Genomic DNA, 27,862 nt, shown 5'->3' with positions numbered 1-27,862 from the left:
GGGCCTGGCAACCAACTGGACAGGGAATAAACCAAGCATATAAGACTGCCTACATAGTCAGCCCAGCACGATAGGAAGACACACACATCCCCTAGAGCATATCACTTGGGTAATGAGAGGGGGATGTGTTGCTAGGACACATATGATGTCTCCTACAAAGGGCTGCTTCTCCAAGGTCAGAAAGCATAACTAACCTACCAGACACATAAAAATAAAGACAGCAATCTAGGTAAAAGGACGCAACAAAGGAACGTGTTTCAAACAAATGAGATAAAACCCCATAAGAATAACTAACCAAAGTAGAGATAGGCAATCTACCCGAGAAAGAGTTCAAGGTAGTGATTATAAAGATGATGAAATAACCCAAGAGAAAAATGGATGCACAGAGTGAGAAATTTTTTTTTAATGAAAAGTTAAAAAATATGAAGGACATCCAGACAGAGATGAAGAATACAATAACTGAAGTGAAAAATATCCTAGAAGGAATCAAGAGTAGACTAAATGATACAGAGGAACTGATCAGCATGCTGGAAGACAGAGTAGTAGAAATCACTGCTGCTAAGTAAACAAAAGAAAAAAGAATGAAAAGAAATGAGGACAGTTTGAGAGACCTCTGGGACAACATCAACCACCCTAATATTCACATTATAGGAGTTGCAGAAGGAGAAGAGAGAGAGAACCTTTCAACATATTTGAAAACATAAGTCAAAAACTTCCCTAACCTGGTAAAGAAAATAGCTGTCTAAGTTTAGGGAGTACAGGGAGTCCTATACAGGATTCACTCAAAGAGGAACACAACAAGACACATTATAATTATAATGGCAAAATTAAATATAAAGACAATATTAAAAGCAGCAAGGGAAAAGCAACAAATAATTTATAAAGGAACCCCACATAAAGCTATCAGGTGAATTTCAACGAAAATTCTGCAGGCAAAAAGAGAGTGGCACAATATATTTAAAGTGATGAAACAGAAAAACCTACAACCAAGAATATTCTACCCCAGCAAGACTCTTGTTCAGATGTGATGGAGAACAAAGTTAATAAATCATTCACACACAAAGATATGAGGAAGATTAAAAACCAAAAGTGGTAAAATCATCTATATCCACAATAAGCAGTTAAGGGATTCATAAAACAATTAGATGTAATATATGACATCAAAAGGGCTTCCCTGGTGGCTTAGCAGTAAAGAATCTGCCTGCCAACACAGGAAACACAGGTCCAATCCCTGGGTCAGAAAATCCTCTGGAGAAGGAAATGGAAACCCACTCCATTATTCTTGCCTTGGAAATCCTATGGACAGAGGAGTCCATGGGGTTGCAAGGGCTGGACACAACTTAGCAACTAAACCACCACCACCATGACATCGAAAGCAGTGAGGAGAGAAGAGTACAGGGTTATTAAAATGTATCTGAAATTAAGACACATAACTAAAACAAATAATTGTATAATTTGTATGGAAACACCAAACCCCAGATTGTCAAAGCAATCTTGAGAAAGAAGAACAGAGCTGGAGGAGACACACAGTGACTTCAGACTATACTACAAAGCTACAGTAATCAAAACAGTATGACACTGGCACACAGCAGACACACAGATCAATGGAACAAAATAGAGAGCCCAGAGATAAACCCACGCACTTATACGCAATTAATCTACAACAAAGGAGGCAACACTATACAGTAGAGAAAAGACAGTCTCTTCAATAAGTGGTGCTGGGAAAACTGGACAGTTACGTGTAAAACCATGAAATTAGACCATGAAATTAGACCATTCTCTAACACCATATGGCTTTCCTGGTGGCTCAGATGGTAAATAGTCTTCCTGCAGTGCAGGACAACCAGGTTTGATCCCTGGGTCAGGAAGATCCCCTAGAGAATTCTTGCCTGGAAAATCCCATGGACAGAGGAATCTGGTGGGCTACAGTTCATGGGGTCACAAAGAATTGGACACAACTGTGCTTTGAACTAATACCATAGACAAAAATAAGCTCAAAATGGACTATAGATCTAAATGTAAGACCTGAAACCATAAAACCCCTGGAAGAAAACTAAGGCAGAACACTCCTTGACATAAACTATACTGATGGTTTTTTTTTGGATGTGTCTCCTAAAGCAAAAATAAACAAATGGGACCTAGTTCAACTTAAAAGTGCAGTGAAAGAAACTATCACCACAACAAAAAAACAATCTCCTGAATGGGAGAAAATATTTGCAAATAATATGACATTTAAGGGATTAAAATCCAAAATACACAAACAGCTCATATAACTCAACTGCAAAGTAACAAAAACCCAATTAAAAATGGCAGAAGACTGGAATAGACATTTTCCCACAGAAGACTTACAGATTGCCAACAAGCATATGAAAAGATGCTCAATACCACTAATCATCAAAGAAATGCAAATGAGATATCATTTCACACCTGTCAGAATGGCCATCACAACTAAGAAATGGCTAACACAAATAAGAAATGCTGGCAAGAATGTGGAGGAAAGGAAATCTTGTACACCATTGGTGGGATGTAAATTGATATAGCTACTGTGGTAAGCAGTATGAAAGTTTCTTAAAAAACTAGACATAGAATTTACCATATATCCCAGCAACTCCACTCCTAGATATATACTTGAAAAAAATGAAAACACTAATTTGAAAAGATATGTGCACTCCAATGTATATTGCAGCACTATTTACAATTGCCTTGATATGGAAGCAACCCAAGTGGACATTAATAAACGAATGGACAAAGAAGATGCGCCATTCACACACACAAACACACATAGTGGAATACGACTCAGCTGTTAAAAAGAATGAAATTATGCCACTTAAAACAACATAGATGAACGTGAAAGGTATTATGATAAATGAAATGTCAACCAGAGAAAGACAAATACTATATGATATCACTTACATGTGGAATCTAAAAAGTAAAACAAACTAGTGAATGTAACAAAAAAAGAAAGAGACCCACAGATATAGAGAACAAATGAGTGACTACCTGTGCAGAGAGTGAAGGGAGAGGGGCAATATAGGGGTACGGGATTAAGAGGGACTAACTGCTATGTCAACTACTATGCATAAAATAAATCAGCTTCAAAATACATTATACAACACAGGGAATAGAACCATATCTTATAATAACAATAAATGGAGTATAACATTCAAAAATTGTAGATCACTATGCTGTACACCTAAAACTTATATAATACTGTACATCATGGAGAAGGAAATGGCAACCCAATCCAGTACTCTTGCCTGGAAAATCCCATGGACAGAAGAGCCTGGTAGGCTACAGTCCATAGGGTCTCAAAGAGTTGGGCACAACTGAGCGACTTGTCAATGTTAATGTCAAAAGCTAGGAGGGATGGTGAATATACGTTAAAAATAATCTTGAGACACACAAATTTTGCTCTTGTCTGACTAGAGAAATGGCCAAATCCAGTAAGACTGAGCTCTCTGCTCATTGTTGTATCAAGAACTCTAGCACAGTTATCTCGTATGTAGATGTAACTGTTGATTGAATTAATGGAATTGAATAAAATCTTCTTTCAATCAAAAAAAAAAATACTGTACATCAACTATACCAATTTTTAAGTAATCTATTAAAAATAAAATCAAGTATGCTTAAAAGACAAATAGTCTTAGATAAAACTGCTTGACACCTATTTTGTCAAGCTCCTTACCTATCTACTTCAAAAAGTAGTTGTGAAATTATTCTAACAAAATGTAAATAAAAGTTATTCATGAAAGTTTTATGAATAATCTAGAATAGGTTAAAATATCTCTTCAACATTATTTGTCCTATCACCTTGCATTTCAGACTTAATATTTCATAGTGTAATGGTTACCTTGAGGCCCAGTTCTGGAACTTTCTAGATTCCAGATGGATAGATCAACTTAACCTAAGTCTCAGTCTTCCCATCTGTGAAATGGGAATAATAATAATAATAGAATCTTACCCCATAAACTTGATGTCTCTCTTAGCACAAATTCTGACACAAATGATTTTAACTGCCCAACACTCACCTATCAGTCCTGGTGCTGGTTTCTTCATGATCTCTCCAGCTTGTGGGGGTTTCGTGATATTAAAGAAGATGTAGTCATCACTGGAGTCCATGTCTGAAGCTCTCAGCATGGAACCCTGGATTAGTATGGTCTGCCCCTCCTCCAGTTCAATCACAACATTTGTTATGAGAAATGGAGGACTGTCATCTTTGGGCAAGATGTTGATGGGAAACTTATGTTGGATGCTGTGCTGGCTGTCAAATATCCTGAAGACCACAAAGTCTTTGGTGGAGTCACTGTCATCATGATGATATCGAACGACTCCAGCCTGAAGGTCAGCCACGGTGAAGAGAAACCCCTTCCCCCCTGATGGAAAGAACAGAGATGAGGCGAATGAGAAAGATATGGAGGCAGCAGGTTAGTAAAAGCAGCACTACAGGAGCAGGTGTGAAATGGAAAGTAGGGCAGCCAATACTTTCCTCACCTGGAAAAAACCATAGATTGCTTAGTGGGCTCTGGGGCTCCAAAGACCCAGTTTTGAATACTAGCTAGTTGTAACACTTATTAGCAGGGTGGGCTTAGGCAAGGTATTTAATTTATTTGAGACCCATATATAAAACAGAGATAATAATACCTACCTAACATTCCCCCTTAAGAATGAGAGAGCTCAAATATTGTGTATCTACAATAAGTATTCATTGTTCTTCAATTCATTGTTATCAGCCGACAGCACTTCTTAGAGTAGTGGCTTCAAACTAGCAACATCAGCACCATTTGGGAAGTCATTATAAATGCAAGTTCTCAGGCCCTACCCCAAACCTACTGAATCAGAAATTCTGCTACTGGAACTCAGCAATTCATGTTTTATCAAGCCCTCCAGGAGTCTAATGTGTGCTAATGTTTGTGAATCACTGGCTTAATGACCAAGAGCTTGAGTTGTGGTGGCAAATGGCTTGAGTTCACATGCCAGCTGAGCCACTTTCTAGACCTTAGACAAGTCAATTTCTCTTAGTCTCAGGTTCTCATTTGCAAAGTAAGAATAATAGTACCTTGCTTCATAAAGTGGATGTGCGATAAAGTATGTAGAATGCTTTGCACAACTGGGCACAAAGTAAATGCTTAATAAATGTTTGTACTATTTTCTGCCTCCTCTGAGCCAGAATATCATTATGGGGTATGACTCTCCGCTTCATTTCTATAATATTGATAAACATTGCTTCACTCTGCACAAACTACTAATATTTCAATTCTTTCTGCAGATGGCCCATAGCTTTTCCCACTCCAGACGGTTTTGTAGATTAAACATGAGTATAGTGAACACTATGGGTTACTTGCCCATCAGCCACTTTCTCCTCCTTCTCAGTACCAGAATCCTAGTCTCATTTGGAATGGCGACATAACCATTTAAAAATACTCAGGTTCCCAGACTCTGTTGCACCTAGGGGATAGTATGTAACTAGGTAAGAGATATAACTAGACTTCATTTCTTCAGGCTCCTGGGAAAAGTTGTTAAACAGAGCAAGCTTGGGTGGCATAGCTTTTTTTTATTCTTCTTTTTCTTTGCTCCTTCCCCTAATGCTCATTAGAAGCCTAGATGTGTAGGTACCATTCTGTGACCACTGACAGGGCAGAAAAGAGCTGCTGGCATCATAAATACAGAATATCCACCTCTATGTAACTTGTCACAAGAAGAAAGCAACTCTTGAGGTTAAAGTTGCTATAGTTGGAGTTTTCTTACATGCAACTGAATACCCATCCTAATTTATACATCCAGCTTGAGCTAAGATCCCATTGTCCTAGGATTAGGCAAAAGAATTTATCATTTTTATTTCTATTTCATTTTTTTCAGAATTCCTAATCACATATAGTGGTAAACAAGAGTTCTCTTTCTGCTTTACAAATAGGTAAACTAAGATGATAACAATTAATTCCTCTGAGCTCATTACAAGGAATAGACTATATTACTATTAACTATGGATATTTTTATTAGGGCCATTACTTTGTTAACTACCACCCTTATAATTATAAAACCATTTCTTTTAAACTAAGGTAGCTGCTACTAATAACATAAGAGCATAATTACTACTAAAGTATTAACAACATGTTTTTCTGTTTTTCACTGCATTTCTCTGAACCAGAGAATTGAAAAGGACATATTTTGTCTTTCAGTTCAGTTCAGTTCAGTTGCTCAGTCATGTCCGACTCTTTGCGACCCCATGAACTGCAGCACGCCAGACCTCCCTGTCTATCACCAAATCCGGGAGTTCACTCAGACTCAGGTCCATCGAGTCAGTGATGCCATCCAGCCATCTCATCCTCTGTCATCCCCTTCTCCTCCCGCCCCCAATCCCTCCCAGCATCAGACTCTTTTCCAATGAGTCAACTCTTCGCATGAGGTGGCCAAAGTACTGGAGTTTCAGCTTTAGCATCATTCCTTCCAAAGAAATCCCAGGGCTGATCTCCTTCAGAATGCACTGGTTGGATCTCCTTGCAGTCCAAGGGACTCTCAAGAGTCTTCTCCAACACCACAGTTCAAAAGCATCAATTCTTCGGTGCTCAGCCTTCTTCACAGTCCAACTCTCACAACCATACATGACCACAGGAAAAACCATAGCCTTGACTAGATGGACCTTTGTTGGCAGAGTAATGTCTCTGCTTTTGAATATGCTATCTAGGTTGGACATAACTTTCCTTCCAAGGAGTAAGCGTCTTTTAATTTCATGGCTGCAGTCACCATCTGCAGTGATTTTGGAGCCCAGAAAAATAAAGTCTGACACTGTTTCCACTGTTTCCCCATCCATTTCCCATGAAGTGATGGGACCAGATGCCATGATCTTCGTTTTCTGAATGTTGAGCTTTAAGCCAACTTTTTCACTCTCCACTTTCACTTTCATCAAGAGGCTTTTGAGTTCCTCTTCACTTTCTTCCATAAGGGTGGTGTCATCTGCATATCTGAGGTTATTGATATTTCTCCCAGCAATCTTGATTCCAGCTTGTGTTTCTTCCAGTCCAGCATTTCTCATGATGTACTCTGCATATAAGTTACATAAGCAGGGTGACAATATCCAGCCTTGACGTACTCCTTTTCCTATTTGGAACCAGTCTGTTGTTCCATGTCCAGTTTGAGCTGTTGCTTCCTGACCTGCATACAGATTTCTCAAGAGGCAGGTCACGTGGTCTGGTATTCCCATCTCTTGAAGAATTTTCCACAGTTTATTGTGATCCACACAGTCAAAGGTTTTGGCATAGTCAATAAAGCAGAAATAGATGTTTTTCTGGAACTCTCTTGCTTTTTCCATGATCCAGCGGGTGTTGGCATTTAAACTGGGCTAAAATCATCAGTTAAGGAGTATATTTAGAAGGGTTCAAAAAGCAAATCTGAGATTTAAATAATGGCTCAAACATAAAATATCATTCGTAAATGGTCACCCATTGATTTGAGCATCTACTACAAAAGTCAATGGTTTCAAAATCTCTGGACCTAGGGAATATGATAATTCATTGAGAAATGGAGCCCAAGAAATACCATATATATCCTGTTAAATATGATTTGCTTTTGGAGAAAATAATTGTTGGGTTTGATTCTAAGTTAAAAAGTTGGTTCCTTCACCTCTCACAGTAAGCCGTCCATGCTGCAGGCCATCCACAGTGACTACCTGGACAGCATGAATGTCATCATTGTCCACAATCTGAAACTGTTCCCATGTGATGGCCCTAGACTGTCCCTCCAGGAGATTCAGACCTACAAGAGAAAACAAACAAACAGACAAAAATGTCCTGGAAAGTTCTACAGCATGCCAAGATGACTACTTTAAGACAAGAGTAATAAATTACCACTCACAAAACTAGGTAAAAATTGTATCTTCAAAAGCTTCTCAAGAAACTGTAATTTAGCTTTTAAATAACATTTTTCCTATTAGTAATATTAACTCTAACCTGATGACTGGTTCCTTATGATCTATCCTTTAGAAGCACAATGGTGCCAAAAATAAATACTAGAAAGAAATAACAGATGTTACGTTCACAGCGGTCTCTAGTTCAAAAATGTACACAAAGAATTTTTCAAAGGCTGTGTTCACATATTTTAAGTGGGCAAGAGTTAGAAGCGCTTTCACACATGAATTCTAAGAGCATAAGTAGCCCACAGGATAGAGTATTAAAGTGGTTAAATATTCATTAAATGTACAAATACAGAGCTACTGTGCTAGGGGAGTGTTTAATGGTGTTAGACAGGAAAAGTCTAACACTTTGTAATGAGGGTTGCGTTTTAGTCTAGACGCTAATAAGGAAGGGACTTTTGTAACTAAAGGAATTTAACAATAAAAGCTTCTCCTTGGACCCAGCATGCTGAAGGGAATCTGGGGAGAAAGGGAAGTGCTGCTCAGAGCCAAGAAGACAGAATCCAGACTAACACTGTGGTTAGAGACAGGGAGCTGTAGTACCATCACCCAATCCCATTACCCAGTAGAGCTGGAGGGTCAACAGACTGAAGAGAATCTTGAAAGGGGGCAAAGCCTTTCAAAGAAATAAGTGTCTTTATGAATTATGGATTTCTCATGGTGTAAGCCCAGTAGTGGGATTGCTGGGTCATATGGTAGTTTTATTTCTAGTTTTTTAAGGAATCTCCATACTATTCTCCATAGTGGCTATATCCATTTTCCTTAAAGTTTACTGCAGCACAATTTACAATAGCTAGGACATGGAAGCAACCAAAATGCTCATCAACCAGTAAATGGATAAAGAAGTTGTGGTGCATATATTCAATGGAATATTACTCAGCTGTAAAAAGGAACGAATTAGAGTCAGTTGAACTGAGGAAGGTGAACCTAGAGCCTGTTATACAGAGTGAAGTAAGTCAGAAAGAGAAAAACAAATATCATATACTAACACACATATTAAGATAATCACGATGGTGTGACCAATCACCTAGAGCCAGACATTCTGGAATGTGAAGTCAAGTGGGCCTTAGAAAGCATCACTACAAACAAAGCTAGAGGAGGTGATGGAATTCCAGTTGAGCTATTTCAAATTCTGAAAGATGATGCTGTGAAAGTGCTGCACTCAACATGCCAGCAAATTTGGAAAACTCAGCAGTGGCCACAGGACTGGAAAAGGTCAGTTTTCATTCCAATCCCAAAGAAAGACAATGCCAAAGAATGCTCAAACTACCACACTATTGCACTCATGTTACACGCTAGTAAAGTAATACTCAAAATTCTCCAAGCCAGGCTTCAGCAATACGTGAACCAAGAACTTCCAGATGTTCAAGCTGGTTTTAGAAAAGGAACCAGAGATCAAATTGCCAACATCCACTGGATCATCGAAAAAGTAAGAGAGTTCCAGAAAAACATCTATTTCTGCTTTATTGACTATGCCAAAGCCTTTGTGTGGATCACAATAAACTGTGGAAAATTCTGAAAGAGATGGGAATACCAGACCAACTGACCTGACTCTTGAGAAACCTATATGCAGGTCAGGAAGCAACAGTTAGAACTGGACATGGAACAACAGACTGGTTCCAAATAGGAAAAGGAGTACGTCAAGGCTGGATATTGTCACCCTGATTATGTAACTTATATGCAGAGTACATCATGAGAAACGCTGGGATGGAAGAAGCACAGGCTGGAATCAAGATTGCTGGGAGAAATATCAATAACCTCAGATATGCAGATGACACCACCCTTATGGCAGAAAGTTAAGAGGAACTCAAAAGCCTTTTGATGAAAGTGAAAGTGGAGAGTGAAAAAGTTGGCTTAAAGCTCAACATTCAGAAAACGAAGATCATGGCATCTGGTCCCATCATTTCATGGGAAATAGATGGGGAAACAGTGGAAACAGTGTCAGACTTTATTTTTCTGGGCTCCAAAATCACTGCAGATGGTGACTGCAGCCATGAAATTAAAAGACGCTTACTCCTTGGAAGGAAAGTTATGTCCAACCTAGATAGCATATTCAAAAGCAGAGACATTACTCTGCCAACAAAGGTCCATCTAGTCAAGGCTATGGTTTTTCCTGTGGTCATGTATGGATGTGAGAGTTGGACTGTGAAGAAGGCTGAGCACCGAAGAATTGATGCTTTTGAACTGTGGTGTTGGAGAAGACTCTTGAGAGTCCCTTGGACTGCAAGGAGATCCAACCAGTCCATTCTAAAGGAGATCAGCCCTGAGATTTCTTTGGAAGGAATGATGCTAAAGCTGAAACTCCAGTACTTTGGCCACCTTATGCAAAGAGTTGACTCATTGGAAAAGAGTCTGATGCTAGGAGGGACTGGGGGCAGGAGGAGAAGGGGATGACAGAGGATGAGACGGCTGGATGGCATCACTGACTCGATGGACGTGAGTCTGAGTGAACTCTGGGAGTTGGTGATGGACAGGGAGGCCTGGCGTGGTGCGATTCATGGGGTCGCAAAGAGTCGGACACGACTGAGAGACTGAACTAAACTGAACTGAGTGGGAAGTTGCTGTGTAACACAGGGAGCTCAGCCTGGGGCTCTGTCATAACCTAGGGGGTGGGATGTGGCGGGTGGGATGGGAGGGATTAAGAAGAAGGGTATATATATATACTTAAGGCTGATTCACATTGTTATACAGCAGAAACCACCACAACCTTGAAAAGTTTTCCTCCAATTACAAAAAAAAAAAAGAAACGAGTGGATGAAATTTAAAGACTGTGTACTGGTAGACACAGTTAATGCGTTAATGCTTCCCCTCAAATCTGCCTGGCTTCCCATTCCCCCAGTGTTGATCAATTGCCCGCTTTCTAGCCTGGCAGCTCCAACAAATTTCCCACAATCCCCACACACTAAAGCCCTGGCCGCCATCATTGCTTCATCTTCTGATGTCACTGCCCTCAACTGCCCACCAGACCAAGTTTTGGCATGACCTTCCTTGTGACCATGGCCAGGTCTCACACCATGGGACTCAAGGAATTTGTACAGTGACTGCTAAGAAGAGCCAAGTGACACAACCCCAGGCATGTGGGAAGTTAACCCCAGTGAGGCAAACTGTCTGAGATGAAAGAAGAGATGGAAGATGCTGACATGTGGTTCTTCACCCCTTCCCAACCCCCTCCCTGACTCTTCCCACACAGAATGTTTCCATCTCCTCCTGGAGACATCAGCACTATTGAGCTATAAGCTTTATTTTCTTGTAAAGCTACAACCAGCTCAGTCAAACCATCTTTTTATTTGCTACCCTCCAAACTCCCAACTTCCCTTCCCCTTACCCCAGATTTCAGTACAGGGTTAGTGCATATAATCTGCCTCAGGGGCTCTTTGCTAGGGAACCTGAGTTAAGACATACAGGAATACTGAAAGAGAGAGAGAGAGAGGAAGGAAAGCGAGAGAAGTGAGGGAGAAGAAGAGAGTAGAAGGAAAGAAGGCAGGGAAGGAGGGATGAAGGGAGGACAATGGCTGGTAATAAGGATTTTGAAGTCAAGAGTGCAAAGTAAAGCACAGAACAAGGCATCATGGGATGCAGCAGAGGAGCAAGCAAGAACACTAGAAATTTATGTATCAAGATATTGATGGTGATTATGTTTTGTGGTGGAGTAATGAATAATTTTATCCAACTACTATTATTTCATTCATTTATTCATTAACTCATTGTGCTTTCCAAGTTTTCAATGATCTTATGTTAAGTTCATAATAAATAAAATTTTATTCTAAAAAGAATCTGATATCCAAAGTAGTGAAAACCAGATCCGGAGCTCTTAACAAGCCTAGGTTTCTCAAATCACACATATACATGCAGACCATTAAGTCTCCATGCTATATACTAAACTTTGCTGTTATTCAGTTGCTAAGTCACGTCCAGCTCTTTGCAACCCCATGAACTATAGCACACCAAGTTTCCTTCATTATCTCTTGGAGTCTGCTCAAACTCATATTTATTGAGTATTGAGTCGGTGACACCATCCAACCGTCTCATCCTCTGTCGTCCCCTTCCCCTCCTGCCCTCAATCTTTCCCCCCATTAGGGTCTTTTCCAGTGAGTTGGCTTTTCACATCAGGTGGCCAAAGTATTGGAGTTTCAGCATCAGTCCTTCCAATGAATAGTCAGGGTTGATTTCCTTTAGGATTGACTGGTATGATCTCCTTGCAGTCCAAGGGACTCTCAAGAGTCTTCTCCAACACCACAATTCGAAAGCATCAAACTTTAGATCACCAAGTCCTTCTTTTCTCTCTTTATCCCCCAAATATAGGTAGAGCAGGACAGAAAAACAGATTGTAAATCAAGGATGCCCAACTGATATTGTTCATCCCTACTGAAACTCACATATATATAAACACACACATGGTGTGTTATCCATGTGCAAGCACACACATACACATACACACACACACACACAAAAGATAATCCATATAAGCTGCCACCTGAGGACTTAAATCAGACAGAGATATTTTCTGTGTTAAATGAACCTACCAACACTGCTTGAATGCCATTGATGGTAACAGTGGAAAGGAAAAAATCTTCACTTACATTTCACATTTACATCTGATCTAAATATATACACTGCATTGGTAAAGCAAGAGGAAATTGACATGGCAGAGTAGGAGGATGCAGAATTTACCTCCCCTCTCCCTCCCACCTTATGAACACATCAATAATACATCTACACGTGGAGCAATTCTCACTGGAAATGGACTGAAGACTGACAGAAAGATCCTTATGCAACCAAGGCTAAAAGAAGTTGTGCAGGAAGGGAATAGAAGTAATCACGTGGGGGCCTGCACCCTAGGAGGGGCCACAGGACAGGAGGGGCACTACAAGGATGAAGATATCCCTGCGGAGTGAGTGGCTTGACCCATACAATGGGTGCACCAGCCCTGGGGTCAAACGGTGGGAAAACTGGTTTGAAAACCAGTGGACTGACAACAGGGCTGTAAGAGAGCTAGACTCTACTCATGAAGAACCCACACATTCTTGTTTGCTCCCAATACAAGATAGAGAAAGATTGAAATTCCTCAGGACACTGGCTGGCTTCTCACAACTGCCTCAGTGCATGCCCTGGCCTGTGCTGAGTACCCTTCCCAGCCCCACTTGCTCAGAGGCACAGGTCCCCACTAGAATGAGCTGAGGAGAGCTGCCATAGCTGAGGAGAGCGCCCAGTTGTGGGGGATAGAGCTGGCTTGGGCCCCACCCTCACGGCCATTGCTCCAGTACCTTGGGACATGGCCCTACCCCAATAGGGTGGTGGTGTTGGCAACTGAGCAGAGAAGCCCTGGCTCACACCTGGCTCTTGCTCTAGCTCCTCGGTCTCTGGCCACAACACCTACCAAGTTGATAGAGGCCACTACAGTCTGAGGAAAGACACGAGTTATGTTCATATCAGATCCAGCACTCCCATGAAATCCATGGGGAACATGCGCAGACTGTGCAGGAATGTTCACACACAAGGACATACATTTAAGACCATGATGGGTAACTCTTATCTCATTTTATAGAGACAGAAAAAGTTAACCAAAGTGGGAAGATGGAGAATTTTATTTGAAATGAAAGAAATAAAAAAAGAAACCTATAAAACCATCCAGTGAAACAGAGATAAATGAGTTACCAGATAAAGAATTTAAAGATTAGTAATAAAAATGGTAACTGAGAGGAAAGAATACATGAACTAGAAAGTTTGAAAAAGTCAAAACTGAAGTATACAATAACTGAAATGAAAAATGCACTAGAAATAATTAACAGACTAAGTGACACAAAGGACATAGTGTTCTGGAAGATAGAATAATGGAAAATATCCAGTCAGAGCAACAAAAAGAGAAACAAATTTTAAAAACTGAAAACAGTTTAAGGGACCTCTGAAACAACATCAAGCATAATAACATTTACATTACAGAGGTCCTAGAAGGAGAAGCGGAAAAGGCAATGGCACCCAACTCCAGTACTGTTGCCTGGAAAATCCCATGGACGGAGGAGCCTGGTGGGCTGCAGTTCATGGGGTCACTAGAGTCAGACCCGACTGAGCGACTTCACTTTCACTTTTCACTTTCATGCATTGGAGAAGGAAATGGCAACCCACTCCAGTGTTCTTGCCTGGAGAATCCCAGGGACAGGAGAGCCTGGTGGGCTGCCATCTATGGGGTCGCACAGAGTCGGACACGACTGAAGCGACGCAGCAGCAGCAGCAGAAGGAGAAGAGAGAACAAAAGAGGTCAAAGGATATTTGATGAAATTATGGCTAAAAACTTCCTGAACCTGAAGAAGGAAACAGATTTCCGGGTAAAGGAAGCATAGAGGGTCCGAAACAAGATGAAACCAAAGAGAACCACACCAAAACATGTCATAATTAAAATGGCAAAAGTTAAAGAGAGAATTCTAAAGGCAGCAGGAGAAAAACAAAGAATCACATACAAGGGAACCCTCCTCCCCCAAGGCTATTAATGGATTTTTCTGCAGAAACTTTGCAGGTTAAAAGGGAATGGCATGATATATTTAAAGTGCTAAAGGGGAAAAACCTACAACCAAGGATATTCTATCCAGAAAGATTATCCTTCAGAATGAAAGGAGAGATAAAAAACTTATAAGCAAAAACTGAAAGAGTACATCAACATTAAACCAATTCTTAAAGAAATGTTAAAGGCTCTTCTCTAAGTGGAAAAGGAATGAATGGGCTACAACAAGAAGTAAGAATCTATAGGAAAAGAAAAATCCACTAGTAAAGGCAAATATATAGTAAAGGAAACTTGCACAGTAAAAGACACCATAAACAAAATGAAAAGACAACTTAGTGACTATACAAGCACATAAACAACTCACACAACTCAACAGCAAATAATAATAATCCAATTTAAAAATGGTCAGAAGATTTGAATAGACATTTTCACAAAGGGATACATAGATGGCAAACAGGCACAGGAAAAGATGCTCAACATCGCTAGTCATCAGAAAAATGCAAATCAAGAGCAGAGTGAGATATTACTTCACACCTCTCAGAATGACTGTCATCAAAAGAACACAAATAACAAACGCTGGCAAAGATATAGAGAAAAGGGAACCTCATACACTGACCCTAATGCTGGGAAAGATTAAGAACAGGAGAAGAGGGCGACAGAGGATGAGATGGTTGGATGGCAGCATCAAATCAATGCACTCGAGTTTGAGCAAACTCCAGGAGATGGTGAAGCCTGGCATGCTGCAGTCCATGGGGTCACAAAGAGACAGACACAACTGAGCGACTGAACAACAAAAACAAAACTGGTGTAGCCACTGTGGAAAAGAGCAGAGAGCTTTCTCAAAAAACTAGAAATAAAACTGCCATATGACCCAGCAATTACACTGCAGAGTATACTGGAATAAAACAAAAACACTAATTGGAAAAGATAGTTACACTCCAATGTTCGTATCAGTATTATTTACCATAGCCACCATACGAAAACAACCCAAGTGTCCATTAACAGATGAAAGGATAAAGAAGATATGGTTTATACATACAATGGACTATTACTAAGCCATAATAAAGAATGAAAGTTTGCCATTTGCAACCATCTGGATGCACATAGAGCATATTGTGCTTAGCGAAATAAATCAGAGAGACAAACACTCTATTTTATCACTTAAGTGTGGAGTCTGAAAAATAAAACGAATGACTATGAGAAAACGGAAACAGGCTCACAGATACAGAGAACTAGTGATTACCAGTGGGAAAAAGGAAGTGGGGAGGTGCAATATAGGGAGAAGGAATTAAGAGGTACAAACTACTAAGTATAAAATAAATAATCCACAAGGATATATTGTACAATACTGGGAATATAGCCAATATTTTATAACTTTAAATGGAGTATAATATATAAAAATATTGAATCAGTATATTGTATACCTACAACTAATGTAACACTGTAAGTCAGTTATATATTAAAAATAAGAAGACAAAGCAGTTTAAACTCTTAATTATGTATTTTCATGTCCATGCAACCCAACTTAAAAATAAGATAATGGATTATAGTCTATGTCTTTCTTTGATTCCTTTGAACAATTTTGAGTTAGAGACCTTTTCTCTCTCAGTCCAACTATGCTCAGTATCACAGTCACTTTTTTGCCTCAATCAGCTGAAAGGGACCATTTGGCTTATCTCCTATAGAGGAAAGAACTTAATTTCAGGACACGAGAATCCTCAATTTAAATTTCTCACCCTGACAGTAGGAAAAAAAACCCCAGAAAACCAACTAGATACCCATAGCCTGTCTGGTTTCGGTTGCTTTGTGTGTAAAATGGGAATGCTGCTGCTGATAAGTCGCTTCAGTCGTGTCCGACTCTGTGCGACCCCATAGATGGCAGCCCACCAGGCTCCCCCATCCCTAGGATTCTCCAGGCAAGAATACTGGAGTGGGTTGCCATTTCCTTCTCCAATGCATGATACAGAAACATGAAAGTGAAGTCGCTCAGTCATGTCCGACTCTTAGCGACCCCATGGACTGCAGCCCACCAGGCTCCTCTGTCCATGGGATTTTCCAGACAAGAATACTGAAGTGGGGTGCCATTGCCTTCTCCAAAATGGGAATAAAGCTACCTTTTTTTTTTTACTGACCAGAGTACCTTCCTGTCTTCCCTTCCCTATTTTGTTTGACTCCTATATTGCACTTCACCTGTGTTCCAGGACACTCGCGGGGCATTTGTATCTGTTGTTCTGATGGAAATGTGGACTGTAATAGGTGCACTCTTCTCAAAGAAGAAGTCATAGACCTCCAACTCCACCTGTAAACAAACAGTTGAATATGAATATATCGACAATTTATAATATAAAATACCATTAATTCTTGGATATATACCGCAGATGGAGGCAAACTAATTCAGGTTTCTGTTGTTGCCTGACCTCATTTTTGACAACGTAATGTCACTTTTTCCAGCTCTATGTCTTATTCCTTAATTTATCAGTGTTTTAAAATTTTTTTTTTCTATGAATGAAGTTCTTAACCTGAAATAAGCAAATGTGCTAGCAATGAGTCCCTGCATTTGTTCAGGAGACTACATCAGTCCAGCATCAGACCACTTCAGCTTCTCGCAAAGATGTGGGATCTAGAGCAGTGTTTCTCCCCTGTGATTTCACCCCCCAGGGGACATTCAGGAATATCTGAAAACATTTTTGGTCTCACAGATAGGTATGCCCATGGAGGTGCTGCAGGCATCTAGTGGATAGAAGTCAGGGAGGCTACTATTAATAACATCCCACCATGACCAGGTCAGTCCTTACAACAAAGAAATTAGCCAATTCAAAATGCCAACAATGTTGCAGAGATCCCAATCTACAGGCAGCTATCCCACTAGATGTATTATTAAATATATATTTATTTGCTCCCTTGAATTCCATAGCTCATAAGTAGGCTTATACATTTTGAGCTTTATTACATGCTGTGTGTGAATTACACCAGGTGCTGAAGAGAAGGATGAGGTATAATACTGTAAAGGAAGGCAGGCTACCTACTTTTGAAGAATGTTTGGTCTATTTGAGAGGATAAAAGAGACAATCAGATGGTACCGTATCAGCAAACACTACATAAAAAAAGAGATTCAAGAGTGACAAATACACACATTGACAATGAAACTATACCGATATGGGGGACATCATTTTGGAGGTCTAATATAAACATATATTAGGTTGAGCCCTATCACTAAGGAGCTTTCCTCTAAGATAAATGTAGTACCTACCGGAGTGAAGTTGGATTTTCATGTCTATAAGAACAGACTACCTGGTGTAACAGCTGAGGGGAGGATCAGCTAGCTTAAAGCGCACCAGCCATTGCTCTGCTCTCAGAAATCCCACCCCAGGGGGCTTCCGGCCAAAATAATTGAAAAGTGCAAAATCTCCACTGAGAAAATTGAAAGTCACCTTCTAACAAAACAAACCAAAAAAAAGCACACATCTGGACACGTTCTGCTTTAGTATTACATTGTACAATGCTGGACGTAACACATACAAAGCAGACCGAGTAGCAGTGCTTTATTTGTGAACGCGAGATAAAACTGGACATCTAAAGAGAAATTACCTCATGCTGTGGAAGAAATGAGAAGTGAAGACAGGAAAGAAAAAACCAGTTGCCACTTACTATTATGAAGTGAAGAAAATAAAAGTAAAGGGCAAAGCATGGCATTTATAGTCTGCCCTTGAGACTAAATGCTAAAAATGCCTAAACTAGACAGAGGGCAATTTGGTAACCCCAGAGACACAAATTTTCCTTAATAGACCTGAACTCAAGTCTGTGTTAACCTGTTTATTTAAATTTTCCATCATTTTTGAATCAACTTGCTGGTAGGTCTACAAGTTTGTGAAGGGTTGTAATGCACAAGTCTGTAACCAGCTGTTCTCTACTCTCATTGAATACAAAACAAGAGGAGAGAGGCAGAAATAGCAGAAATGATTTAGATTAGATAGAGAACATTCCTGATGAAAAGTGATAGTGAAATGAGTCATTTTAATGAGAATATGGAATCTCCTACCCTGAGTAAGAATTATTACTTAAAATTAAGGACTCCAGTAGAAAACCTTGATGGAAAATAATATAAAATAATTTATTAATGAAAGAATTATAAACAAATAGAAGTTAGACCATCTCTAACTTCAATGATCTATGTAATGCAAGAAGGCTGTTGGAGGCCCTGGAGTTCTCAAATTGGTGAACCTGGGGGCCAAATGTGGCCTCAGAAATGTTTTGCAGCTGGTATTTTATGTTTTAAATTTACAATGTCTTCTATGTTTAAAAGTTGAAAATTTTAACTGAAGTATAGTTGATTAACAATGTTATATTAGTTTCAGGTATATAGCATGGTGATTCAGTATTTTGGCAGGTGATACTTCATTATAAATTATTACAAGAAAAGGGCTACAATTCCCTATACTATCCAGTATATCTTTGTTGCTTATCTACTTTATACACAGTAGTTTTTATCAATTAATCCCATACCCCTACTTTGTCCCTCCCCCTCCCCTATCCCCTTTAGTAACTACAAGTTTGTTTTCTAGGTCTGAGTCTGTTTCAGTTTTGCATAAACATTCACTCGTATTATGAAACTTGAAATATTTTTACCAAAAAAAAGTAGAGCTTTCCAACTTTTCTTGAAAAAGGAAAGCTACAGCAACACTGGGTCCATCCATATTCTCACATGCAGCAGTCAGCTGTAGCTGAGTTGCATCTGCTTCCTAAATTGCCAGCTCCTTCCTCACTTCCCCGCAGTCTCCCTCCAGATGGGTTTGTTCATTTGCATCACCTGCCTGGTTTGCATCCTGATTTGCAGTGATTGATTCTCTTCTGAGGCAGTGACCATACAAGGAAACTACAGGCTAAAGAGAAGTGGCCTCTTCAATGACTCTCTGAATACCAAAGAGTCTAGCAGCTTTGTCTCTCTTCCCTCTCACCTCATAAAGTCTCCTCTCAGAATGGCTGCTGTTTGGTGGCTGATAGGCAATCTGCATATCCCTTAGATCCTTCCAGGTGAAGGAGGACACTGGTCTGGTGTGATCCCACAGGTGAGTCACATAGCCCTGGAGCGGGGCTTTAGTAATGTTGAACACCAGCAAGGGTTTGGGGGTCTCATCCTCTTCACAGTCCAGAACCGATGTAGTCAATGAGGTCAGGATGAACTGATCCACTTCCAGAATAAACATGGCCATAAATGCAGCTCTTGGAATCTGATTGGGAATTCCAGGTCTGATATAAACAGGCAACCACACACTCTCTGACTTTGGAAGAAGAAAGAAAAGATAAAGGGGAAAACTATAAATGAAGCTATTGATACAATAGCAGGGTAAATCACACGATATTTAACACAAAGCCACAGCCTAGACGGTGCATCCAGCAGTGATCTGAATCATTTAGAGAGATTTTAATCACATACTGATGCCCAAATTCCATTTCCAGATGTTCTAATTTAACTTTCCTAAGGAGGAGACAAAAAAAAAAAAACAACTTGGTATTCTTAAAGTTCTCTGGTGACTCCAATATTTAGCCAGGGTTGAGGTAGAGCACCAATTTTGTCATTAGAAGGAACTATTCTTTTGATTCCATGTCCAACACATATGGTTTATATGACTTTGGACAAGTTTCTTAACTTCTAAATCTTGATTTCCCCCATCTATAACATGGACTGCCTAGAGGTCCTGAGTACTGCGTGAGGATTACAAGAGATAGCCAAAGTAAAGCACAAGGACTTGCCTAGCAGTCCAGTGGCTAAGACACTGCATTCTCAATGCAAAAGGCCAAGGTTCGATCCCTGGTTGGGGAACTAGATCCCACAAGCCACAATTAAGAGCTTGCATGCCACAACTAAGATCTGGCAAAGCCAAATAAATAAATAATTTTTTTTTAATCTTAAGAAAAAACAAAGTAAAGCACTAGCAGTGTCTGGCACACACAACCAACCTCCCCTGGCCACCCCATCCACCTCTTGTAGGTTTCAAAGGTGACAATGGCAGGATGAAGGAACCCGTCCTTATAATAGCTGCTCGTGAAACTGAAGGACGTTTGCTTGGTCATGTATTAGTTAGGACCCTGAGTCTCCAAGTGAGGAGTAAGTCATCAAAATTGCAAGTAACTCTTCAGGCTAGAAATACACCTTCCCCAAGTAAGAGAGCTATGAGGAAGAGCCTATCATTGTGGGGCTCTCCAGAGAAATCATGAACTTGCATCCTGGGATCTGAGGTCCCAACAAGTGCTATGGGCAGAAAGGATCCTCAGCAGAAGATAACTGGTCATCACAGAATTTTATGTCCGCCGTTATTGGGAGACCAGGCTTAATGATCAGAGCCACATGAGTGCAATACTGCTGAACACTGGATACTTACATAACGGAATGTCTATTTTATTTTTTTTTAATTTATTTATTTTTTAAAATTTATTTTATTTTTTAACTTTACAACATTGTATTGGTTTTGCCATATATCAAAATGAATCCGCCACAGGTATACATGTGTTCGGGATGGGGAACATAACGAAATGTTTAAAATGAAGTTCTTTTTTTTTTTTTTTTTTTTTCTTTAATAGAAAATTATTTAATTAGTAATGAAGTTCTTATGGGCTTAGTCTCAATTGAAGTTCCAAGAGAGAGCATTTCAAAGACAATGTGAGACAGATACTATAGGCAGAATTTACAAAACAAATTGTCTGGAACCAGTTCCAGACTCTAGAACCTTCCACCCACTCTAAAAATATAAAAAGGTTGAGAGAAGTAAGAGAAAGATTTATTTACAGACAGAAGTTGCCTTGTGTTGTGCTGAGTCACTGCCTGGATGCCTCTCACTGTACGCCCTCTGTGAAGAGGAGGGGGCGCGGGGGCAATGCTGCATTCCTTGTCCCAAGTGTCAGGAGGGAAGCTTCTATCACACCAGCCTTACATGTGCCTTTTACCAGTGGAGCACTCAGGGGATTGATGTTGGGCTCATCCCTAAGGAAGCTAAGTGGCCAGAGGCAGAAGAAACGTGGTATCTGTGCTGGGATCAGTCTCTAGTCCTTGTTTGCAGCAGGAGGGAACATGTGAGTGCTCTCAGACATGGAGCAAGTGGGACAGAGGGTTGATCTAGGGTCACCTGGGTCCCTGATGTTTAGATGCGTCTGTGAGAAGCCAAAAATCTCCACAGAAAGAAGCTGGAGGTGGAGGTCATATCTTAGGAGCCCTGGGAGGAACTGCAAATGACTAATCAGGCTAGGAAAGACGAGAGGCCTTTGCAGAGGGGAATCTCCAGGAGAACAATGAAATGGCCCCGAGACTAAGAAGCTTGAAACATCCACCCAACTCAGAGAGCACAAAGCCATATTCCATCGATGCCTGGTCAAATAAGACCTCACTTTCCAACATTCCTCCAAAACCACCCACTCCTCAGCCTGGAATTTCAGAAACTAGCCAGCAAGGCTCAGAGAAAGAGAGAAAAGCAAGAGAAACAGAAGGTGACAACTCCTCTCTCTCCCACATGGTGGTTTATAAAAACAAGAGTGATAACGCTGAGAGTTTAGACTATGTAGTCCTAATGTGCCATTGAAAAGCATTTGAAGATTTATAATTTAATGAAGAATGAGGATATCATAGTATAAAAGGATTGGTGCTAAACAATAAGAAATATTAAACCTAGAGGTTAAGGCTGAACAAATATTACTTGAAACACTAACAAAATGGATACAAATGTCAAAAGAGTACACTTGAAATACAAGATGAAGTTAAGTATCATAAGGTATAAAGATGATATGCTAGAATTAAAGTGGCAGATTATGTTAACCAAGCCTGGTGGTGGGTAATTGCAGTGAGAAAGGATAAATAGGATCAGACTTTATAATATATATGAAGGAGCCAAAAGACTTCACTGTATTTTTTACTTAATATGTTAAAAACAAAGGTTAAAGAATTTTTTCAATTTAGAACTAAATTTTAAAATGGGATATTAAATAAGTAAAGACAAAGACAAATATAACCTAGAGTGCAAGATGATTTGATTAATTAGCAAGAAAGCATAAAACAAGATAGGAAAAAAAATATCCATTATTATAGAAATATTGTCTATATTCTCTTGTTTAAGACAAATATTCTGAAATTAAATATCCAATTATATCTGCCTTACTGGAGAGGCATTTAAAATTATATACAAAGATTAAACGTAAAATGATGATCCAAAAGAGTTTGCAGATGTGACTGTAAGAATTTCAAAGAGTTAAATTTAAATTAAAAAAAAAAAAAGAATTTCAAAGAGAAATGAATTCAAGGAAAGAAGAATTAAAAAGGACAGTGTGTGCAGTTAATAGTGATAAAATGAACAAGACAATGATTCTGATAAGCAGCACTGTATTTAGTATTATTCTGGACAAGCCAGTGGGGAATACAGCAGAAAATAAGAGGAATAATTACTGAAAAAGAAAGGAAAAATTATCATCATCAGTGGAAGATGTAATTAGTATAGTCTTTAAAAGCCTATAGAATTGAAAAAAATTTAGAATAATTGAATTCAAGAAAGAAGCCAGACAAAAGAAAATTAGACCAAGAAATAGCTTTCCTATTTATCATCACTAACCAACAAGAAGAAATAGTGGAGGAAAAGAAGACTAGTCAGAATAATTTCACAAAAACAAACTGCCTAGTATTGGACTTAATAGTGTGCGCAAGTGACATGAAGAAAACTGCAAACTTAACAGAAACATATCAAAGGTCATTTGCCTCAATGAAGTGAGATAACCTCTGCCTGGAAAAGATGACTCAATATGGTAAATGTTCCAATATTCCAATTTTTCTGAAAATAATTTATAATTTTAATCCAACCCTGATAAAAAATAATTAGGGGCTTAAAAAAATAACGTAAATATTAATTACTTGTCTAGAACTAAAAATAGATAAGAAAATTTTGAAGAGGACCATGAGGAGAAACTTGCCTATAAAATATTAAAGTCCATTTTAGACCTTTTATTTTGGACTAATAAGGTACTGGCACAAGAATAGGTGGGCAAATCTAAAGAATAAGAGAACTAGCCTTGAAACAGACATATAATATCTTTCTATACAACAGAGCAATCAAAACATCAATGGGAAACAAGTTCATTATTCATCAAATAGTGTTGAAAATTTTGGCTACTTGGAAAAAAACTGTTCTGTTGTTTTACAATAAGATAAAATTTATTTCAGGCAGAATAAAAAGTTAAACATAAACAAGAAACTATTTTTAAATCTATAAGAAATTATGGGTGAATAGTCAGTCTCTTGATGAGGATGGATTATACCAGCATAAAAATAATAAAATAACAAGATACAAAACTTCAAATATAATATAAATTCAATTCCATAAACTGACTCTGGTATGCATGTCTCCCCCTCTGTGTATGTGTGTGTGTGTGAGTATGCATATATATACACATACATTTATAGATATACAAATATTAGAAATACCCTAGTTCCATTTTCTTACTTTTTTCTTTCTGTATTTTTTTTTAAAAATAGCTTCTGCCATTGAGCATATTACTATAATCATAAAAGAATTTGTTTATGACATGCCAAACTGATTATGGTACAAGTTAATTCTAAATAATACAGGAAGGTCATTTTAGAGAGGAAACTTCTAATAAAACTAATCTGAAAATATCAACAAAGAAAGCTGTATATCAATACATGAGGAAAAAGAAGAAAAACAATTAGGAAGAAAAATGGCTCTAAACTTTGTTCTTTACAGAGATAAGGAAGCATTAAATGTCAAAGAAGTTTCATGTCAAAACAAACAGAAAACATATACTAAACATTAGGAGACTGAGAGTTTAGTCTTGATTCATCCATGCATGTATGGTCAAGATATGCAATTTTTGTGGCCCCAGTATAAAATAAGGGGCTTGGGCTAAACCAATTGTTTCCAAAAACATGAGTTTTTTCACTAGTAAAAAAAACGTGTAGAACTTACTATGTGTTCAGTTTTGTGCCAAGCTTTGTAGGCATCACCTCATTAAATCCTCTCAATAAGAAGTACTACTATGTCCATTGCAAGATCTTAAAAATGAGGCATAAAGTACAAAATCACACAGCTAGTTAAGTAAACATTTGAATCCGGGCAACCCAGGCCCAAGGGCAGGCTAACTATTAATGTCAGACTTAAATCTCTTCTCAAATCTCACTTCCCCAAGTGATTTACCTGATCAATTTGACCAGACCACCTCACAATTTTTCCAGTTCTCAATTATAAAATACTACAACCCTGTTTAATCATTTATTTATCATTCTTTGTTTTATTAATTCCTGTGATAATAATGCAGAGAAGGCAATGGCACCCCACTCCAGTACTTTTGCCTGGAAAATCCCACAGACGGAGGAGCCTGGTAGGCTGCAGTCCATGGGGTCGCTAGATTCGCACACAACTGAGCAACTTCACTTTCACTTTTCACTTTCATGCATTGAAGAAGGAAATGGCAACCCACTCCAGTGTTCTTGTCTGGAGAATCCCAGGGACGGGGGAGCCTGGTGGGCTGCCATCTATGGGGTCGCATAGAGTTGGACATGACTGAAGCAACTTAGCAGCAGCAGCGGCAGCAGTGGTAATAATGTTCAACATTCAACTGGGTCTCTTAGGAGAAATCATAGCAAGAAGTGAGACTGAAAGATGGAGGTCTTTCACAAATGTCATCTCAGATCATCTTAAATCAGCACAAGATCTGAACTGTTTTAGCAGGTTCATAGTCATTCCAGCTTCCCAAATAAACACGTTACAGAGTACCTGAGTTAGTAGAGAAGCATGCCAATCTTTCATTTAGATTGACTTCACTTTCTGTCATCATTTCAATAAGAAGAGATCAAGAGGAAGAAAGGGAAGGAGAATTTAAGAGCCTGGAAGATGGAGATGGCCCTGCTACAGCCCTAACAGTGGGACGAGGACTCCCTATCTCCCAGTTTCCTATGGCCTTGCTGAATGGGTGTGTGGACCCTTTGATTTCCTCCAACAGATGAAAAGAGGGTCTAATAAAGGAGTAAATGAAGAATCAAAGAGTAGGAGTTACAAAAGCAAAAATGAGAAACTGAAGAATATTGAAGGGCAAGGGAGAGAAAGGTTAGCATGTAACCTGATTCTGGTTCTTTCTAAGTTGCAATGGTAGAGCTACAAGATTGCCAGAAAAGGGAAATTACACATGGATATTATGTGCAAAATCAATCCTGTTTTAAGCACTTACTAGCAGAACAAGCCTGCAGTTCCAGTGAGTCATTAGGCTGTTCCACCCACAACCATACAGGAACCCTCGCTGACACGGGAGCCAGCACAAGTGTCCCCAGGGAACCAGCTCTTAGTTGGGGACTCAGACACATAAGGCCATAGACTCTACCTTGTATGAGATTTTACTCCTGCTATCTGTGAGGTCCAGTTGGATGGAGAAGTAATCAATGTTGGGAGAAGGGGAACCCAGGTGCTGGTATCGAAGCCCCATCAGCAGGAACTCCTCACAGCTCACTTTGAGACTTCCGACTTTCTTCAGTCCCAGGGTACACCTGCCGCCTGGACACTTCAGCTCTGTTCCCAATTCTAGAATGTATAGCAGGGAATTAAGAGAGGCACTTGTACCTTAGTGATTATCTTTAAAAACCTGTCCTCCCTTCCACAGACACTTATTCCCTCTCACTGACCAAAGAACACTCATGTGTACCCGCCAATCATTCACTGACTGGGTTGTCATTATTCTGAAAACCTGCCACTTCCTTACTGTAAAAACAATCAACTGATTATCTAACAAGGTCCTTACCCACAAAAAGTGCTTGAGAGAAAAAATATAAAATGCATTTTCTGGTGGTGGACCATCTCTGACAAATAGGCTCACTGTAGGCCTTCTACAATCCTGCTCTTGTCTGTGTTTACAGCATCCACTTCCATAGCACCACCATGCAATCTCTGCTAGAATATTCTATTCACTGAAATTCACTCCCCACTTAAACACATCTGAATTCTGCCTATTTTCCAGGTCCACTTAGTCTTTTCACTAAACCTTTCTTCAAATATTCATTGACCACCTGAACCAACTTAATCTCCTCCACTAAAAACTGCAGTCATCTCTCCAGTACATAGTCTTTTTGTCTCTGCCAACTGTATTTTTCACTCTTGCAGTCTATGATATGCACAGGCCACTTATGTGAGTGGCCTTTTGCACACTTCCCTGATGTAAAAACTGGGTATTCTATACTTACCCAGAAGGCTGTGAAGACTAAATGAGATGACATATGTGTAAACATGTCTTTAGCTATAATTTACTGTCCAAATTCCAGGCATGACTATGACCATGACTTTCCCTTATATTTCTTGGTCTTTCCACAGTGCCTGGAACACTATTATGCATCTAGGAGGTACCCATGATGTGATAATTAAATTAATAACAAGAGGAACATTATCCATCAACTCTTCCTGATTTAAACCATATCCCCTGCCTACCAGCTCTACCCCAAACCTGCTTCAAGTCTAATAACACCTAATAAATTCCCCAGCTACTCTGGCTATCACTGCTATTGCTACTTACTATTAATAATAACAGCTGACAGTTACTGAGCACTTGCTGTGAGCCAGACACTGTGTGAACTGCTTTGTGTGTGTGTGTGTGTGTGTGTGTGTGATCTCATTCACTCTCACCTTTATACAACCCTATGGAACAGCCACTATTCTTGTCCATTTTTCAGAGACTTAGGTTAAGAAACTGACCTAACATCACACAGGAAATAAATAGCAGAGGCAGTTTTCAAGCCCAAGTTTTTCTGTTTCCAAAGTCTGCACTCTTAGCCACTAATCTATGTTTTCAACCAGCTACAAATTCTATTAAGTAAAACTCTTTGTCAAGATGGAAGATGACCATTTAAGATCTGGCAGATTTGGTAACATCCAGATAAGTATTAAAACATGTCATACGAGACTCAGGGAAGAAACTATGTGGCTGATCTCCGCGAGGTTCTTCCAGCTGGGGCTCCACCAGAACCAACTGGCCGTGGGCTGGCAGGTGAGTTCCCACAGGGTCCAGTCTGACTGTGCATTCCAGGCTGGCCATCCTCTCGTAATCAAATCTAAGCAGGTTCTTATCAATGACTCGGGACAGGCCATAGAACTCAGACACCTCCAGTGCATTATCACTCATTCGGATGATGTTACAGTCTGGTTCCAGGAGGTAGACCCGCAGGATAAAGGTTTCCGTGAAGGTGTCTGTCTCAGTAAACCTGAGTGCAGAACAGAGCAAAGGCAACATTATTGGTGCACAGGTTCTTCTTTATACTTGGGCACTAAGTTGGCTTGAAGCTTAAAGATTGTCTTTCACACAATCTGTGTATCAGGTAGAGTTTGGATTTTACTTTATACTCTACACCCCACCTCCCTGTTCTTTTCCCTTCTCCTTAAATCAGTGTCAACTCCGTTTTCTGTTACTTCCCTTTCCAATGCCCTCCTTTT

The 27,862-nt window shown here is 39.5% G+C and overlaps 1 protein-coding gene across 12 annotated transcripts in view; it reads right to left on the bottom strand.

Annotated features, from left to right (window-relative positions):
• Positions 1-27,862, bottom strand: part of FREM1 (FRAS1 related extracellular matrix 1) — a 222,435-nt gene that overhangs the window by 116,024 nt on the left and 78,549 nt on the right. For 11 of the 12 annotated variants that reach the window (XR_015169535.1, XR_015169536.1, XR_015169534.1 and 8 more), the window contains exons 4-9: positions 27,332-27,633; positions 25,770-25,966; positions 19,358-19,681; positions 16,593-16,701; positions 7,618-7,749; positions 4,029-4,373 (exon numbers count right to left, since the gene is read on the bottom strand). Coding sequence is in view for 6 of the 12 variants with exons in the window: in XM_086415068.1 (XP_086271194.1) it covers positions 4,029-4,373; positions 7,618-7,749; positions 16,593-16,701; positions 19,358-19,681; positions 25,770-25,966; positions 27,332-27,633 (1,409 nt within the window). In the remaining 6 variants the exon portion in view is untranslated. The remainder of the gene's footprint in view (positions 1-4,028; positions 4,374-7,617; positions 7,750-16,592; positions 16,702-19,357; positions 19,682-25,769; positions 25,967-27,331; positions 27,634-27,862) is intronic. The other variant, XM_086415070.1, reaches the window with a different exon arrangement.

This window comes from Bos grunniens, chromosome 8 (assembly GCF_055505025.1).
Source record: "Bos grunniens cultivar Pamir isolate PY7600 chromosome 8, Bosgru_T2T1.0, whole genome shotgun sequence".
NCBI classification, from domain to species: domain Eukaryota; kingdom Metazoa; phylum Chordata; class Mammalia; order Artiodactyla; family Bovidae; genus Bos; species Bos grunniens.
Note: the sequence above shows the minus strand (reverse complement) of the source record. Positions and strands in the feature narration are given on the sequence as shown.